Source organism: Loxodonta africana, chromosome 2, assembly GCF_030014295.1.
Source record: "Loxodonta africana isolate mLoxAfr1 chromosome 2, mLoxAfr1.hap2, whole genome shotgun sequence".
Lineage (NCBI taxonomy): Eukaryota > Metazoa > Chordata > Mammalia > Proboscidea > Elephantidae > Loxodonta > Loxodonta africana.
In genome coordinates, this window is record NC_087343.1 from 222339567 (window position 1) to 222357927 (window position 18361).

General features: G+C 45.0%; 1 protein-coding gene across 1 annotated transcript in view; it reads right to left on the reverse strand.

Annotated features, from left to right (window-relative positions):
- TMPRSS2 (transmembrane serine protease 2) overlaps nucleotides 1-15787 on the reverse strand; it is a 40811-nt gene extending 25024 nt beyond the window's left edge. The window contains exons 1-4 of the mRNA XM_023559111.2: nucleotides 15773-15787; nucleotides 9343-9565; nucleotides 2887-2973; nucleotides 1634-1750 (exon numbers count right to left, since the gene is read on the reverse strand). Coding sequence (XP_023414879.2) covers nucleotides 1634-1750; nucleotides 2887-2973; nucleotides 9343-9565; nucleotides 15773-15787 — 442 coding nt within the window. The remainder of the gene's footprint in view (nucleotides 1-1633; nucleotides 1751-2886; nucleotides 2974-9342; nucleotides 9566-15772) is intronic.
- Between the last annotated feature and the right edge of the window lie 2574 nt (nucleotides 15788-18361).

Here is an 18361-nt window from a genome sequence, read left to right on the forward strand (position 1 = left end):
TTGAAAAGAGGCTTTGATTCTGTAAGAAGGTGCTGTGGGGTTGGGAGAGAAACAGATGGCAGCCATCCCTAGAAGCAGAATTTTTGATGTGGTGAAAAAATGTGAAATTGCTTACGACAGACGATCTGGTAAGCATGGTCAGCACTGTGCTTACCTTGCCTGTTGGATAATCTGCCCCTGGGAGACACAGAGACACACACAATGGAGAAGGCCATGTCAGGACAGAGACTGGAGGAAGGGATGCATACACAAGCCAAGGAACGCCAAGAACAGCCAGCAACCACCAGAGAAAGCAACCACTGCTAGGAGAGAGGCATGAAACAGCTTCTCTCTCTGAGCCTCCAGAAGGAACCAACCCTGGCGGCACCCTGATGCTAGACTTCTGTCCTCCACAACTCTGCAGCAATACATTTCTCATGTTTTAAACCACCCAGCTTGAGGTACTTTGACACGGCAGACCTAGGAAACTAAGATAGGTACTAGGTGGTAGGCAAGGAGGGAAAACAATTACAAGACTTCCTTTTAGGAGAAACAGGCCAGCTCCATGCCAACAGTCAGAGATAGTTAACACCAGTGATAGAGGGAGACTGCTCCCTTCAGCCCCCGGCTCCACCTCCACCCCAACGGAACGGGAGGGGACTCCCAGGAGACAGCAGTTATTGACCAGGTCAGCGCCAGCCAGACTGTGAGCAGACATCAGCTCCCATGGAGAGATGCAAGGGGCTTCCCACTCTCTGCGGGTATTAGCACACCTCTGACTCTCAGCTCTTATTCCTCTATTACTGCCACTTTGTTGCTGTTGTGAATTGCCTTAAAATCAATCAATTCCAACTCACCACAACCCCAAGAGTGCAGAGTAGAACTGCTCCATAGGGCTGACCTGCACTTTGCTGCCGTTGAAATCACCTTGAAAAGTTAACGATCAGTCAGCAAACAGAATTGCCCTCTCTGTGACAAGTAGATTAAAATGTAAAGGCAGCTCATTTTGAAAATAACACAACATACTCCCAACTTTGAATTTTAAAAGGTGTGCTTGTTTTTAACCAGTGGGAGGCAACATCACAGGGGCAGATCACCCAGTAAACAAGGCAAGCACAGGCTTACTTGTGCTTGCTGACTAATCTGTAGTGAATGATGTCACCAACCCACGCGATATTGTTCACTACAGATTAGTAAATACGCACAAGCCCGTGGTTACCTTGCTTACTGGGTCATCTGTCCCTGTCAGGGATTGTAAATTTGAAAGGAAGCTTTTATTCCTTAGGAAGGTGCTGTGAGTTTGGGAGACAGACAGAGGCCAGAAGCAGAGTCTTTGATGCAGTAAAAAAAAAAAAAAAAAAAAAGTATGAAGTTGTTCACTGTAGATGATCTGGTAAGCAAGGTAAGTACCGTACTTGCCCTGCCTATTGGATAACCCTCCCCTGGGCACATTCGAGTGACACAGTCCAGGCTGGCCCTGTGGTCTCCCTCCCACCCCTTCTGAGCCCATTTCCTCATCTGTAACTCTCGGACTGGATCCAGTGCTCAGCCTGGAGGTGAAGGATGACGTGACACAGTGCCCTGACATGCTGGACCCAGGCCTGGCACCCGGCATCGCTGATGCCCTGGGCAGAGCGAGGTCCCAGCCACTCACCGCAGCGGTTCTCATCCTCCCCGCTGGGGCAGTGTGAGATGCCATCACACCAGTTCGAGGCGCTGATGCAGGTTCCAGAAGAGCCACACTCTACTCCTGAGCCAGAGCACTTGTCCACTGGAGGGGAGACGGGAGGACGACAGCATCAGGTCATGAAGCAAGGACAGCCCGCGGTGCCCCCCAAGGACTGAGGTCGTCTGTTCTCCAAGACCCAGGTCACAAGGGGGAATAAAGACAGCCCCACAGTGGCCCCGATGAAGGATGCCATATGTTTTCCAAGCTCCAGATAACAACAAGGGGTATCTTTTTCTCTTTTTTCAGTAGGGAGGGGATGAGTCCTTGATGCCGGCATACATAAGAACAATTAGGGCTGGAAATGGGTGGTACCAGGGAACCCTTTGGTTGAGCTCCTTCCATGGGGCCAATGGGAAGGACCCCCTTAGCCTCTGGATTAGACAGCACTCATACCTGCCTTGCTGCCACACAGGTGACTTCAGTGATCTGCAAATGACCAGAATCTAAACTGCCCCTGGCTGATGGAAAGGCCTGGGCTGTAGGAACAGGTGCCTATTCAAGCAGGACGTGAGGTGCAGGGGAGGGACATACCCTAGGCCACAGTAGCTGTGGCTTTACACTGAGGTACAGGTTACCGGGTGTGGCCCCAAGGCCCCTGCGCTCAGGAGTGCAGGGTGGTACCTAGTTCCCCGCCCAAACCAAACTAAACCAAACCAGTTGCCCTCCAGTTGATTCCGACTCATGGTGACCCCATGTGTGCAGAGTAGAACTGCGCCCCATAAGGCTTTCAAGACTGTAACCTTTCGGTAGCAGATGGCCCAGCCTTTCTTCTAAGGTGCCTCTGGGTGGAACGAACTTCCAACCATTTGGTTAGTAGCCATTTGCACCATGCAGGGACTCCTGAGCACTAGTGAAATGCTAAACCCTTCTTTCTCCCACTGCATGGGATTCTGACAGCCCACAGTCTAGGAGAAAGCAGGCAAGGGAGGCAGAACCACCCGGCACAAGATTGGCTGCTTCCCAGAATGGTTGTTTATGCAACACCACAACTAAATAAAGAGAAGGGAGAGAAGACAGCCTCGCTTTGTAAGAGAGAAACTTCCAGAAGGGCTCGGAAGCAGGTCTCCTCAGCTCCGAGAGCAGGGTCATTTGGATGCTCAGTAGACTGGAAGCCCACAAGGACATGACGTGAGACCCAGCCTCCCGCCTACCCAGGGTCCGGCTCCCCCTACACTTACAGAACCTCCAGAGCAGGATGGCGGCCAGCACCACGGCAGCAAGGATGGCCCCCAGTGCAAAGGTGACACAGAGTGCTCTCTTGGTTCCTGGAGGAAGAACAGAGGGGATAAAATTCTGCTGCAGAATTTTTTCAGAAGTCATCCTCTCAAATTTCATTCACTCTGTAGCACACAACGTGAAGAAATACTAATTTCTTAAAAAATCTGGCTTCAAACTTTTCGAACATATCCTGGGAGATCTTACTTTTTTCCATTGCATTCAACTTTGTATTTTGGGGAGATCAAAGGCAGGAAGCCATGACATGAAGTGAAGCTCTTAAAACAAACCAGTGGGGTATACTACAAAGGATCCTAAAAGAGCCAAAGAAATGATTACTGAAAAAATATTGGTCAACAGGGGAAAAGTATCTCCTATCAGTAATTATAAGCATAAACAAAATAATAATGTCGACAAAACTATCATCACCATTTCAGGGGTATTCAAGGCAAAGGAGAATTAATTCCCACCTCCCAAAAAGAAAAAAATTGTCTCACCCAAGGCTGTTTAAGTGAATGGATGGTGTATACCTATAATGGCCCAAACAAACAGCCACTAGCCACATGCAGCTATTAATACTTGAATCAACTGAAGTTCAATGAAATTAAAATAAAGTTATGGAAACTCAAGTGCTCAACGGTCACGTGTGGCCAGGAGATGCTGTGTTAGACAGCTTAGATATAGAACATTCCCATCACTGCAGAAAGTTCTACTGAACAGCGCCAGCAAAGATCTTTTGGTGTGAGGGCAGAAATGCTGAGCTCAGATTAAAGGAATTGGAGGAAGGTCACCAATTTTCTTTCTCTCGAAAACAGACACACAATTGTTGGTCAAAGAGTGTAAGGCAAAAATTGCACTAAGGTTTGGAAGACAGCCTGTCCCCATAGGCAGCACCTCCATGGGGCATCTGGCCCAGATGCGGCAGCTGACTAACTCACAGGCCAAGGAAGGACAGCAACCCCCAAAACTCACATCTGAGTGATTGCTATGCAGAGTGCAGCCCCCAGCTCAGGAGCTCCCGGAAGCTCTCCTTGGGAGAAAGGTTGGGGGTAGAGGAGAAAGGAGGGCAGGAGGAGAGGGCAGCATTCAAACATGACTCTCCACCCGCCTCAGAAACCCTGGTGGTGTGGTGGTTAAGAGCTATGGCTGCTAACCAAAAGGTCGGCAGTTCAAATCCAGCAGGCCCTCCTTCAAAACCATATGGGGCAGTTCTACTCTGTCCTATAGAGTCACTATGAGTAGGAATTGATTCGATGGCAATGGGTTCTCCAACCCCCTCAGTTTATACACAAGAAAACCCAGGCTGGAAAGATGGACTCACAGCCTGATACACCCACTTGTACACACCTGGGCTTAAGGACGTGAGCCAGGTGAAGAAGTTTAGCTTCTGGAGTTGATGGGACAAGCTGACTCATCTGTTCAGGGCTCAGAGCCTCATCTCTAATCTTGCTACCACATTCTACATATCCCATACTGGTTCTCAGGGTTTAACGGATTTAAGAATCATCCGAGAGCTTCTGCCCCCATCACTAGAGAATTCTGATGCAGTTGGAGGGACAGAGGACATGAATTTTCAATTCTAGCAATCACAGGTAGGCCAGCGCCACCAGTGTGGGGACCATGCGCTGAGAACCACCATGCTAATGAACCCAGACCACGTTGCAGGCACTGATTTTTATCATAACTCATTCTGCAGTGATTACACCTTGAGGTGGGTGGGGCGGAGCACCCAGGGTAACCCACAGGGAAATTCCAAATGGCCTCTTTGGACCATTAACCAAGGATTTCTTTTGGGCGACTTCCCTGCAATTCGTATTCTTTAAGATAAAATAATAACTTGCATGGTGAGTTACGAGATTATAAATTTGTTGCCGTTATTGTTAGCTGCCGTCAAATCGGCCCCCAACTCATGGTGACCCCATGCACAATGAAACAAAATGCTGCCCGGTCTGGCACCATCCCCATTATCGGTCGCAGCTTGGACCATTTTCATCCACAGGGTTTTCGCTGGCTGATTTTCGGAAATAGACTGCCAGGCCTTTCTTCCTGGTCTATCTTAGTCTGGAAGTTCCACTGAAACCTGTTCAGAGTCACAGCAATACCCAAGCCTCCACTGACAGACGGGTGGTGGCTGAGCATGAGGCGTATCGGCCGGGAACCAAACCTGGGTCTCTTGCAGAGAAGGCGAGAATTCTCCCACTGAACCACCACCACCTCCATTAATAAAATTCGATGTTATTAACCTCACGTGATTGAGTTCGTGGCAATCAGCACAGCTCTTGATAGCAGTATGAACACAACGGGAATCCTCAATTTTATCTCGAGTGAACGTGAAGAAGTATTGTATAATCAGTGCTTGGTGAGCCCAGACTCGAGTGGGTCCTGCTTTGCAGTTGCTGCTATCATGAATTTAATTGCAATTTACTATTCATTTACCTCCGCCATTATTTAGCCTGCCGTCACTTTTTAAAAATTTTTAAAAATTTTATTGTGCTTTAAGGCACAATTAGTTTAAATCAAGCCAGTCTCTCATATAAAAATTTATATACGCCTTGCAATATATTTTTTTTTATATACTCCTAGTTGCTCTCCCCCTAATGAGACAGCACACTCCTCCTCTCCATCTTGTATTTCTGTGTCCATTCAGCCAACTTCTGTGCCCTTCTGCCTTCTCATCTCACCTCCAGACAGGAGCTGCCCACATAGTCTCACGTGTCTACTTGATCCAAGAAGCTCATGCCTCACCAGTATCATTTTCTATCTTATGGTCCAGTCCAATCCCTGTCTGAAGAGTTGGCTTTGGGAATGGTTCCTGTCTTGGGCTAACAGAAGGTCTGGGAACCACTGGGTCCTCCTAGTCTAGGTCAGACCATTAAATCTGGTCTTTTTACGAGAATTTGAGGTATGCATCCCACTGCCCTCCTGCTCCTTCAGGTGCTCTCTGTTGTGTCCCCTGTCAGGTTAGTCATTAGTTGTAGCCGGGCACCATCTAGTTCTTCTGGTCTCAGGCTGATGTAGTCTCTGGTATATGTGACCCTTTCTGTCTCTTGGGCTCATATTTTCCTTGTGTCTTTGGTGCTCTTCATTCTCCTTTGCTCCAGGTGGGTTGAGACCAATGGATGCATCTCAGGTAGTTGCTTGCTAGTCTGCTGTCATTTTCTCCCGACAGCTTCTAGTGCCAACTATTTGCATCACAGGCTTGTTGACATTTAAGTCCCCAGAAGCTAAACTGTAAGATGTGTACGCATTGCTATTCAAATATGAAACACCAATAGGAATATTACTAAAGCAAATAGATCCATCAAGTCCAAAAATATTTCCTTGTTCTTCTGATGCAGCGCATGTACACTTATGCTATTTAAATAACTTATAAAATACTTTCAGGGCCAAATGTGACAAGAAATGTATACTTTTCTAATTGTCATCTATCACTCACCTGTCCGTTTGTCCTACTGTGGTGGCTTATATGTTACTATGATGCTGGAAGCTATGCCACTGGTATTTCAAATACCGGAAGGATCACACATGGTGGTTAGGTTTCAGCAGAGACAGACTTGGAAGAAAGGCCTGGTGATCTATACCAAAATTTAGCCAATGGAAACACTATGGATCACAATAGAACATTGTCCAATAGAGTACTGGGAGATGAGCCCATTAGGCTGGAAGGCACTCATAATATACAGTGCTACAACGATGGACTCAAGAATACCCACGGTTGTGAAGATGGTACAGGATTAGACAACATTTCGTTCTGTTGTACTTGGGATTGCCAACTCAATAGTAGCTAACCCTATATATTATATGCCAATAAAGTGTTTTAAAAATAATTGCAAAGTGAGCTAAATAAAATTACTAAATTATGTTTAGTTTATAGGGCACAGCTCTATAATGCAAAAAATAGTACAGGTAGGCTCAGATTCTTCCCATACCAAAAAAAGTAACTGATGCAGGATTTATACATTCCTGTCCAACCGTCTGTCCTCACCAAGAGTTTTCCCCCGAAGAAATGAAAAGCATGTTCGGGAGGTGGGCTGGGGGCTCTTTTGCTGGCCGGCGTTTGACCACATTGGGGTAAGCAACGCCCTTTGAAGGTGCTAACTTCAAACTTCAGTTTTTGATGATTGTCTGCTTTGTCTGGGGGGCAGCTAACACTGTAAATGTTACCCTTTACCCTGGCTTCCTTCCAACCACCAAGGATGGATGAACGGAGCTGGAGGCACTGCTGGCATTTGGGACCTGAATTCTCCATTGTGGGGCTTGTCCTGTGACTGATGGCATATTGGTAGCTTCCTTGACATCTGCTCACACAATGCCAGTATCCCCCCCACCCCACCCCCATTCATAACAACCAAGCTGTCTCCGGACCTTGACAAATGTCCCCAGGGGGTCGTTGAGGGCCACCTATTCAACCACAACACCAGAAGGACATCAGCATGAAGACAGGCATTTCTTGGAGCAGAAGGAAAACAATAGAGGAGAGGTGGGCCACAGGAGGGGAAGGAGAAGGGACCATCAAGTAGGATCATGAAGGGGCAGAAAACTCAGGAATGAAAGCATAGAGGGTGAATGAGGAGGATGGAAGAGCCATCTGTGAAGGGAGCTGGATGGGAGGCAAGACGTGTGGTGGAAATATGAGTGACAGCGCTTTACACCCTGGGTGGTGTAAACGGTTAGCGGCTTGCGCTTGGCTGCAGACTGAAAGGCCGGAGGTTGTTATGGATTCACTTGTGTCTCCCAAATATATGTGTTGTAAATCCTAATTCCTATGCCCGTGGATGTAATCCCATTTGAGAACAGAGCTGTCTTTGTTACGGTGATCAGTGTGTTTAAAACCAATCGTTTCTGAGATATAAAAGAGCAGATTAGATTGGGCATAGAAGCAAGCAAGCACAGATGGATGAAGACTGATGCCCCATCACATGAAGATGGGCAAGCAACTGAGGAACAGAAGCTGAAAAGGGAGAGAGAGATAAAGCCTTCTGTAAGAGCTGGTGTCCTGAACTGGGACTTCTAGCCTCCCACACTGTGAGAGGAAACCCTGGTGGCATAGTGGTTAAGAGCTATGGCTGCTAACCAAAAGGTTGGCAGTTTGAATCTACCAGGCGCTCCTTGGAAACCCTAAGGGGCAGTTCTACTCTGTCCTCTAGGGTCACTATGAGTTGGAATCGACTCGGTAGCAACAGGTTTGGTTTTGGTTTCAAACTGTGAGAAAATACATTTCTGTTTGTTAAAGCCACCCACTTGTATTTCTGTTAGAACGGCACTAGGTAACTAAGACAGAGGTTTGAGTCCACCCAGAAGTGCCTTGAAGGAAAGCCCTGGAGATCTCCTTCTAGAAAGTCAGCCATTAAAAACCCTATGGAGCACAGTTCTACTCTGACACACATGCGGTCGCCATGAGTTGGAATGGACACAACAGCCACTGGTTTATAGATTACCCTTGGGGTAAGAGTGGGAAAGGTCCTGGCGGGAGGCACCCAGGGGCTCTAAATAGTACTAGTATCTTTCAGTTTAATTATTTATTATGTGGTGGTAGGCACATGGATATTCACTATCATTCATTTTTTAATTCTATAAGCTGTGTAGATGTGGATACATATTTCATGAAACAAAAATAAAAGCATTAACAAGTAAAAGTTAATTGGCACAGCCACTCATGTTAGTTATATCCACGTAGTTTACTAGTGGAGCTGGGCAGTTCTTAACCAGGCTTCGCTAAAGCGGGAAGGGGTATGCAAGAGAGAGGGGCTTGGAGAGAAACAAGACAGAATGGAGCAGCAAAGCAAGGAGATGAATGAGGATAAGAGAGACACGGAATTAAAGGGATGAGGTCTCCAATTCTTCATCCCACGGCCTTCTTGGGCCAGGTCTACAGGACCATTCAAACAGGTGAAATGTCAAAGATACTTCGTGCTGTTATTCTCTCACTGAACAAATAATTATAGAGCGTCTTGAGCTCTACTTGCTCTATTCAAGGAACTGCACATCAAAGAAAGTGAGATAGTTTATTCCTGCCCTTGGGAGCTTACCATTGATTTAAGGAGTTGATGCACCAATAAGCCAGGCAGTCAAGAAACAACAGAGAAGCCCATCTGTAAAGGTCAAACTGGGTGGTGCAGCAACAGCTGGTATAGGAGAGTTACCCGAAGATGGAGGTCTTTGCAGTCCGTAAGGGTCCGAAAGGCCAGCCTGGGCAGGAGGCAAGACCCAGCAGCCAGGCCCCTGGAACCCCAGCAGCTCTGACCCAGAAGAAGGAGAAGAAAAAGGTACTCTAAGACAGGCCAGCCCAGGGAGTGAGAGGAGCGAGATAGACGTAGGATAGTTGGCAGTAGAGCTGGTGGGAGCAGACAGCCCACTAGAAAAAGTAGACCTGGAAACTCCAGCTTCATTAGAGGCAATTAATGCAAAAAGGGTCCTACTTGAGGTGCGCACAGTCCCTGATGGCGGGTTGGGCTGCTGGTGGATGGCGGGTGTCGAAGCATGCGTCAGAACCGTCGGGACGTACTGGGGCACGGGGGATGGATAGTACTGGGCCGGGTATGCTGGGTAGGCACCGGGAGCAGCAGGGGGCTGCAGGGGGTAGAAGTTCTCTGGCTGGTATCCGTGGTTTTCATAGTAAGGTCCAACACCCGTTGGTGACCCCTAAGCAATAGAAAAGAATATGAATACCAGAAAACCCTTCATTACCCTAAAGGATTTAATATATATATATAAAATATCATATTACATTCAGACAAGAAAGTGAGAAAGTACTACAGATTCTTTTAGGGCACCTATAAAACCAAAAAAAAAAAAAGAAACCAAACCCATTGCCATCGAGTTGATTCCAACTCCTAGCGACCCTATAGGACAGAGTAGAACTGCCCCATAGGATTTCCAAGGAGTACCTGGTGGATTCGAACTGCTGACCTTTTGGTTAGCAGCCATAGGTCTTAACCACTACGCTACCAGGGTGTCCATAATTATGTCAAGACATTGAAAATCAGAAGAATGAAAATGAGCCAGGATTTTCAATAATTGTACATCTTTTTTTACTATCATTTTTCAAATTGTTTTAATACATAAAAAAAGTTATTGATAGCAGGGACACAAACACATACTTGTATGCCAATGTTCACTGCAGCATTGTTCACAATAGCCAAAAAGTGGAAACAACCCAAGTGTCCATCGACAGATGAATGGAGAAACCAAATGTGGTATATCCATTTTGTTATTTTTGTTAGGTGCCACTGAGTTGACTTTCAACTCATAGCAACCTTATGTGACAGAACAGAACAGCCCCATAGCGTTTTCTTGGCTATAATCTTTATGGAAGCAGATGGCCAGGTCTTTCTCCTGCAAAGCTGTTGGATGGGTTTGAACTCGCCTTTCAGTTAGCAGCCAAGCACTTAACCACTGTAACAACAGGGCTCCTTGATACATCCAGACAATGGACTATTTTCCAGCTATAAAGAGAAATGAAGCTCTGATACTGGCTACCACATGGATGAACCTTGAAAACATTATGGTGAGTGAAATAACAAGACACAAAAGGACATCAACAAGGCTTCTCCAAAAGAGAGCCTACAGATTGGGAAACAATTTTTGGCTACAAAATATCTGACGAGGGTCTAATCTCTAAAATTTATTGAAAACTTCAACACCTCAACAATAAAAAGATGAACAATCCAATTAAAAAATGGGCAAAAGATATGAACAGACACTTCACCAATGAAGACATTCAGGCAGCTAACAAACACATTAAGAAATGCAATCATTAGCCATTAGAGAGATGCAAGTCAAAACTACAGTGAGATACCATCTCACCCCGACATTACTGGCACTAGTCAAAAAAACAAAGTAACAAATATTGGTGAAGTTGTGGGAGATTAGGACTCGTACACTGCTGGTGGGAATATAAGATGGTACAACCACTATGGAAAATGATACGGTGCTTCCTCAAAAAGCTAGAAATAGAAATACCATATGATCCAGCAATCCTACTCCTAGGTATAGAACCTAAAGAAATAAGAGCCATGACACAAATAGACATATGCACATCCATGTTCATTGCAGCATTATTCATGGTAGCAAAAAGAAACAACCTAAACGTCTATCAAAAGACAAATGGATTAACGAACTGTGGTACATACACACAATGGAATACTACGCAATGATAAAGAATTATGACTAATCCAAGAAACATCCCACAACATGGATGAATCTGGAGGGCATTGTGCTGAGTGAAATAAGTCAATCACAAAAGGACAAATATTGTATGAGATCACTATTATAAAATAACAACAAAAGATTTACACACAGAGGAAAAAAACAAAAAATCTTTGATGGTTACCAGGAATGGGAAGGGGAAGGGTGGAAAATTACCAAATAGATAGAACACGCGTTAATAATGGCGAAGGGAAAGGCAACACACAATATGGGAGAAGTCAGCACAACATGACCAAGGCGAGAGAGGCCACTGAGAGGAATGCTAGAATAGAGGGCAACTACGATAACTCTAGCATAGTCATCCTGCAACAACAATATTACCAAACAATAATTTATGAATTGATACATAGGTAGATAGATAGGCCAAGAGGTGTCAGAAGGTGTAAGGGAGCACACCTACCTGCAGATACAGGTATGGTGGTGGATATTTCTACATACATGACTGTAGATGCTCCTCATATATTAATATAGACAATAAAGCACACAAGGGGCACAGTCAAGGAAACCCCTTTGACATAAGCAAACACCTTGTGGGATGAAGTTCCTAGGCTCAAAGGCAAAGGACCATAGACTCTGGGGACACCTACGTCAATTGGCACAACATAGCTCATAAAGACAATGTTCTGCCTTCTATTTTGGTGAGTAGCATCTGGGTTCTTAAAAGCTTGCAAGTGGCCACCTGAGATTCAGCTATTGGTCTCTTCCCAACTGGAGCAAAGGAGAATGAAGAAAACCAAAGACTCAAGGGAGCAATTAGTCCAAAGGACTAATGGCCCACATGAACCACAGCCTCTTCTATCCTGAGACCAGAAGAACTAGAAGGTGCCCAGCTACCACTACCAACGGCTCTGACTGAGATCACAACAGCAGGTCGCAGACAGAGTGGGAGAAAAATGTAAACACAAAAAAGACCAGACTTACTGGTCTGACAGAGACTGGAGGAACCCCTGAGACTACGGCTCTAAGACACCCTTCTGATCTGGAACTGAAGTCGTTCCCAGAGACCACCTTCCAGCCAAACAATAGACAAGCCCATAAAATAAACAGTAACACCTGAGAGGAACGTGCTCCTTAGAACAATCAATTATATGAGATCAAAAGGGCAATATTTGCCCAAAAGCAAAGATGAGAAGGCAGGAAGGGGTAGAAAATCAGGATGAAAGGAAACGAAGAAACCAGGGCGGAAATGGGGAAATTGTTGGCATGTTGTGGGGAATGAAAGACTTTATGTACAAACTATTGAATGTGAATCTAATTTGCTCTGTAAACTACCACCTGATGCACACACACACACACACACACACAAAGACACAAAAGAACAGATATTGTATGATCCCACTTACCTATATGAAATATCTAGAATAGGCAAATCCATCAAGACAAAAAAAATTAGTGGGTACCAGGGGCTGGGGGGAAGGGGTAACAGGAAGTTTAAAAAAAATTGATTCCAGAAAAAAAAGAAAAGCTATCAGTGGCAAAAGCATGTTTCTTTGAAGGCAGTTTCTAGGAACCCGTTTTTAATATGATAAAGTCATCCATTGTATTAATATCAAAGACCATGTAAAAAATGACCTATAAAAGGTTTCAATACAAATATTATGGAGTGGGGAAAGTAAATGGCTGACATTGGGATTTAGTAAAAACAAAGGAAAAAAAATGTGTGGAAACTTGGGATTAAGAATCGATACAGCCCAGTACTTATGGTACTGTACTTCCTTAAAAAAATCACCTGTATGAGACCAAACGGTCAACAATTACTTTAAAACAAAGATGAGAATGTGAAGAGGCAGGGAAACTAGATTAATAGAAACAACACAACCAGAGCCGAAACAATGAGAATGTTTACACACTTTGAAGAATGTAACCAAGGTCACTGAACAACTTGTGTAGAAATCGTTGGATAGGAACCAAAATTGCTGTGTAAACTTTCACTGAATCACAAGAAAATATTATTTTTTAAAAAAAGAACTCAGACAGTCAATATCCTATGCCTCTTATTCTTTCCGTCCTCTCCTTGAGAATGAACAGGCGGAATTTTGAACTAGAGATACCGGAATTATGAACTAGAGATACCAGAATTATGAGACTAATAATAGCTAACATTTGGCACTCAACTGCTGCTGAGCCTGCATACTCAGGTTCTTCTTGATACCTGACCGTAACCCCTAACACTGGCACAAAAACCCAAACCAAACCCGTTGCCATCAAGTCAATTCTGACTCATAGCGACCCTACAGGACAGAGGAGAACTGCCCCACAGGGTTTCCAAGGAGCGCTTGGTGGATTCAAACTGCCAGCCGTTTGGTTAGCAGCCACTGTGCCACCAGTGTTTCCAACAGTGGCACAGGCACAAGGAAGCTGTGTTACAGAGGGAAGACTTTTGCCTACAGGATCATACTATCCGTGTTACTCTGCAAATGTCTGTTCTGTGTCCTCTTCTCTTACAGAGATGTATTGGAATTTCTGTGCCATCCTTTATCAATGGACATTTCACCGGTTTACAGTTAGGGGCTGTTACCAGTTCTGCTGCAATACGTATCCTTACTCAGCATATGCACTTTATTCTCATAGAGGAGAAACTTGCATAACATAAAATGAACCATTTTCAAGTGAACAATTCAGTGGCCATTTAGTGCGTTCACAGTGGCATGCAACCACCACCTCCATCTATTTCCAGAACATTCCACCATTCTAAGTAAAACCCCGTACCCACTAAGTAGTTCCCCCCCATTCCCTGCTACTGGTAACCATGAATCCACTTTCTGTCTCTGTGGATTTACCTGTTCATATAGATGTGTGTCCTTTTGTGTCTGGCTTCTTTTTCATAATGCTTTCAAGGTTCACTGCTGTCATGACATGTACTAGGACTTCATTTCTCTTCATGGTTGAATAATATTCCATCGCATGGATGTATGCCAGAACACGGGCTGTTTTCACCTTTTGGCTATTGTGAATAAGTACGTGTATTTTTGTGCAAAAATGCATGGATTTCTGTAGCCACATCCCTGTAAGTGGCATTTCTGGGTCAAGTGTGTAGCTACCGCCCTAGCACTATAATCTCAGCTCCAACCTGTGAGTGTCTGTCTTTGTAGAACGCCTTTCTCCTCTCCCTTTGCTTCCGTAAAACATGGCGTCAAAAGGTTTCCCTCTCAAGGCTCCTCGCCCCCATAAACACAGGCCACTCAGGACCCTGTCAACCTACACACCTTCCCCCTCCTTCAACATTCTGAGATGGGCCATTGGCTGGGCCACTCTGGAAGGTCACAATTTGCCCCTCATCAGCCTCCAAGCAGCCCCATGCAAAACTTTTCCCCACTCATGACTTTCTGCCCCTTGTTTCTCCTTGACTCTGAACTCCAAATGGATAGGTGCTCTGAGCAATGCAGTGCAATGCTTAGAATTTTAAATGTGACCTTCAGGGAAGCTGATTATAAAGGAATAAGCAAAAGGCAGGCTACCACAGTTAACTTCTGCTTAATAACTCACTAATGCTCTCCTTCAAAAGTCCAAAGATTACAATTTCAAACCCGAAGAACAGACAGAGAGGGAACATGAAATGCAATCTCTAATCTAAATGGAAGTACCAGCAGCACAAAAAGAAACCCAGGGGTTTGGCTTGTATCAAAAGCATCTAAGAACACGTTGTCCCACCCAGGGAAAGCTTTGTAGCAAGCTAATTACTTTGTCCCCACAAATTCCTCTGCAGTAGATCAGTAGATTTGAAATTAAAATGAGATCCAGTGAAAATAAGTATCAGTAACAGATAAAGGGGTGAAAAACAAAAGGTGTACTTTCCAGGTCTAGGATCTAAAAGCAATAGGAGTGCCTGGTGGATTTGAACTGCTGACCCTTTGGTTAGCAGCTGTAGCACTTAACCACTACGCCACCAGGGTTTCTGCGGGATCTAAAAAAGTTTTATTGCTAACCATGAGATTTTTGTTCAATGCATTTATTCCCAGACATAAAAGGAATCAGTTAGATGAGACAGGAACAAGGATACTCTACATGTGTCTCCAAAGAAGATGGGTTCCGAGTTTATCAGGAAGGTAGGCTAATAAAACCACTCCCCCACATGACCTGTTGGCCAATGGTATCCCACACAGGCTTTCTTCCCTGGACGTACTCCCTCTTACCACCCTCCTTCTGCCTCTACCTATCCCCACACCTTGCCCCTGCCTCAAAACAGGCGGAGATCAAGGTAAGAAGGCCCACCACTCCCATCCATCCAACAGGAATGGCTTCCAGGACTCCCATCTGGGCACCGGCTGGGTGGCTACACCCTCAGCTCACTCTTTTACTCACCTGTAACCTACAGGAGGAAACCCTGGTGGCGTAGTGGTTAGGTGCTACGGCTGCTAACCAAAGGGTTGGCCCTTCAAATCCGCCAGGCGCTCCTTGGAAACTCTATAGGGCAGTTTTACTCTGTCCTATAGGGTCGCTATAGGGTCACTATGAGTTGGAATCGACTTGACAGCACTGGGTTTTGTTTGGCTTTTGAACCTATAGGATGCCTTGAAAAATGTAGTGAAGACATTTGCTACAAAGAGCTCTTAAAAGTGCTGACCAACACACACGTTGAGAAATAACAGAAGGAGTAAGGTAACAAAGATAAGTCCAAGAAGGTAACACTTAACAACTTACTGAGTCTAAAGCCATCCTGATTTGATCAACAGCATCAGGTAATGTTAGATACTTGGAAAGTTCAAGATGACCTAGAAAAAAGAATTACAAGACTGTAGCATTTCTGTACTGGTTGGTTTTTAGAAGATAAATCTAGAAAGAACTAGGAAACTTTCTCGCTAGACATTACCTCTCACTAGAGCAAATAGCAGTTTTACCCACTTACCTTAGACTTCCCCTTTTCACCCACATCTTCCCACAACTACTCATCTGTGAGTTTGTCATACTGTGGTGGCATGTATGTTGCTATGATGCTGGAAGCTGTGCCACCAGGATTGCAAATACCAGCAGGTTCAGCAGAGCTTCCAGAAGGGCCTGGTAATCTACTTCCAAAAATTGGTCAATGTAAACTTTATGGATCACAACAGAACATTGGTCAACTTGTTTGCTTTGCACATGTCATCAAGAGAGATCAACCGCTAGAGGAGGACATCATGTTTGGTGAAGTAGAGGGCCAGTGAGAGCAAGGGAGACCCTCGGTGAGATGGATTGGCATAATAGTCACAACGATGGACTCGAACATGCTGGTGATTGTGACGATGATGCAGGACTGGGCAATGGTTTTTTCCATTGAACATAAGGCTGCCATGAGTCAGAATTAACTCAATGGCAGCTATCTACAACACTCATACTTGATAAGTTTGGACTCGCTTATACCTTTGAGTTTAACACAGAGGCACTTATCTAATCCTACATTCTCATCTGGGATCCAGATGTGCCCGTGTGGGTGGGGGGGTGCAATTTTAAATAAGGTGGCCAGGAGAGCCTCACTTGGAAGAAGGTGAAGGAAGCACGGGCTCAACAACCAGGACATTGGTTGGGGAGCAGTTCCCCAGGTGGAGTGCCTTCCCTGCTCCCAAACCCAGGTATCCGAGTTGTAGTGCCGTTAGGTTCTTACCAGGATGCTGTGATTTCCCCCTTATGTTATATCTCACAAAAGGAGAATCCGTGGAATAAAAACACACAACCTCCGCAAGGTGATCTATGGACCTGTGAAGTTCAGCAAGGAGGTTAAGGTGGGCACAGGAGGCAAAAACTGGGATCATATTCTGCCAGTGGCCCTTACTGGGGGTGTGACGGGGCAGGTGGCCGAAACTCGCTGAATCACGGCTCCTTATCTGAAAATGCACATGATCCTTGACAATGTTGTTAGGTGACCATTCGCTGAGAGGGTGCAGAGGGGCCACCTCGCTCAGAACAGGGCACCAAGGGACAGGCGGTACTTTCAGACACTCCCTCCCCAGAAAGTTCACAGGCACCTGGTATGGGCACCCGCAGTCAGCAGGCAGTCTAGAGTTTAATGTTAGATATAGGTCACATTTGACTTTTTAACATAAGCCACATGGAAATTCTCAGTTTATAATGAACGTATATGGAGAAAAAGTCCGTGAAACACACCCACGGCCACCAACTACCCTATCTACTAATCCGAATCCAAAAAAGAGAAACTCAGAGGTAACCATTTTGATTGTTTCAAATGGCAGTAGTTGCTGTGATGCCGAACAGGTTTTCGTGGAGCTTCCAGACTAAGATGGACTAGGAAGGAAGGCCTGGCAATCTGCTTCTGAAAATCAGCCAGTGAAAACCCTGTAGATCCCTGAAACTATTGCCTTGAAATAATCTTTAAATCTTAACCCAAAAATGTCCCCTGAAGTCTTCTTAAAACCAAACAATAGTTCAGTTTAACTAGTAAAAAATGTCTAACTTGAGCATTATGCTCTTTTAAGACCTATCTATATGGGATCAAATTGACGACAGCAACTCAGAAAATTAAATAGGAGCCTTAGGGTGCAGGGAGTTTATGTTAATGGAGGAGGAAAAATTTAGAAAAGGAAGATGACAATGGTTGTACGACTTGAAAAATGCAATCAATCACTGAATTATACACGTAGAAACTGTTGAATTGGTGTATGTTTTGCTGTGTAGTCTCAAGAACAACAAAATAAATACAATCCATCCTCTGTCTCTATAGGTTTCGCATGAGCAATTCAGCCAACCACAGGTTGAATTTGCCCCACTCTGAGCACTACACAAATGGCGAGATGCCCAGCATCCTCTGCTGTAGCCTGTCTCCTCTCACAGATCTCAGTCTCTCTCCCGCACTCATTACCTGAGCATTTGTCTAGTCATTACTCCCTAAACAATACGGTATAACAAGTATTTACACAGCGTTTACATCGTATTGGAGCCCTGCTGGCGAAGTGACTAAGAGCTTGCTGCTAACCAAAAGGTTGGCAGTTCGAATCCTCCAGCCACTCCTTGGAAACCCTATGGGGCAGTTCTACTCTGTCCTGTAGGGTTGCTAAGAGTCAAAATGGACTCAACAGCAATGAGTTGTTTTTTTTTTTTTTTTTGGTTTTCACATCGTATTAGACATTATAAGTAATCTAGAGATGATTTAAAGTGTACGGGAGATGTGTCTAGGTTATATGCAAATACTATGCCATTTTATATAAGGGACTGGCGCATCCGTGGATTTCAGTATGTGGGGATCTTGGAACCAATCCCCCATGGGTACCAAGGGATGACTGTGAAATTAAAAAAAAAAAA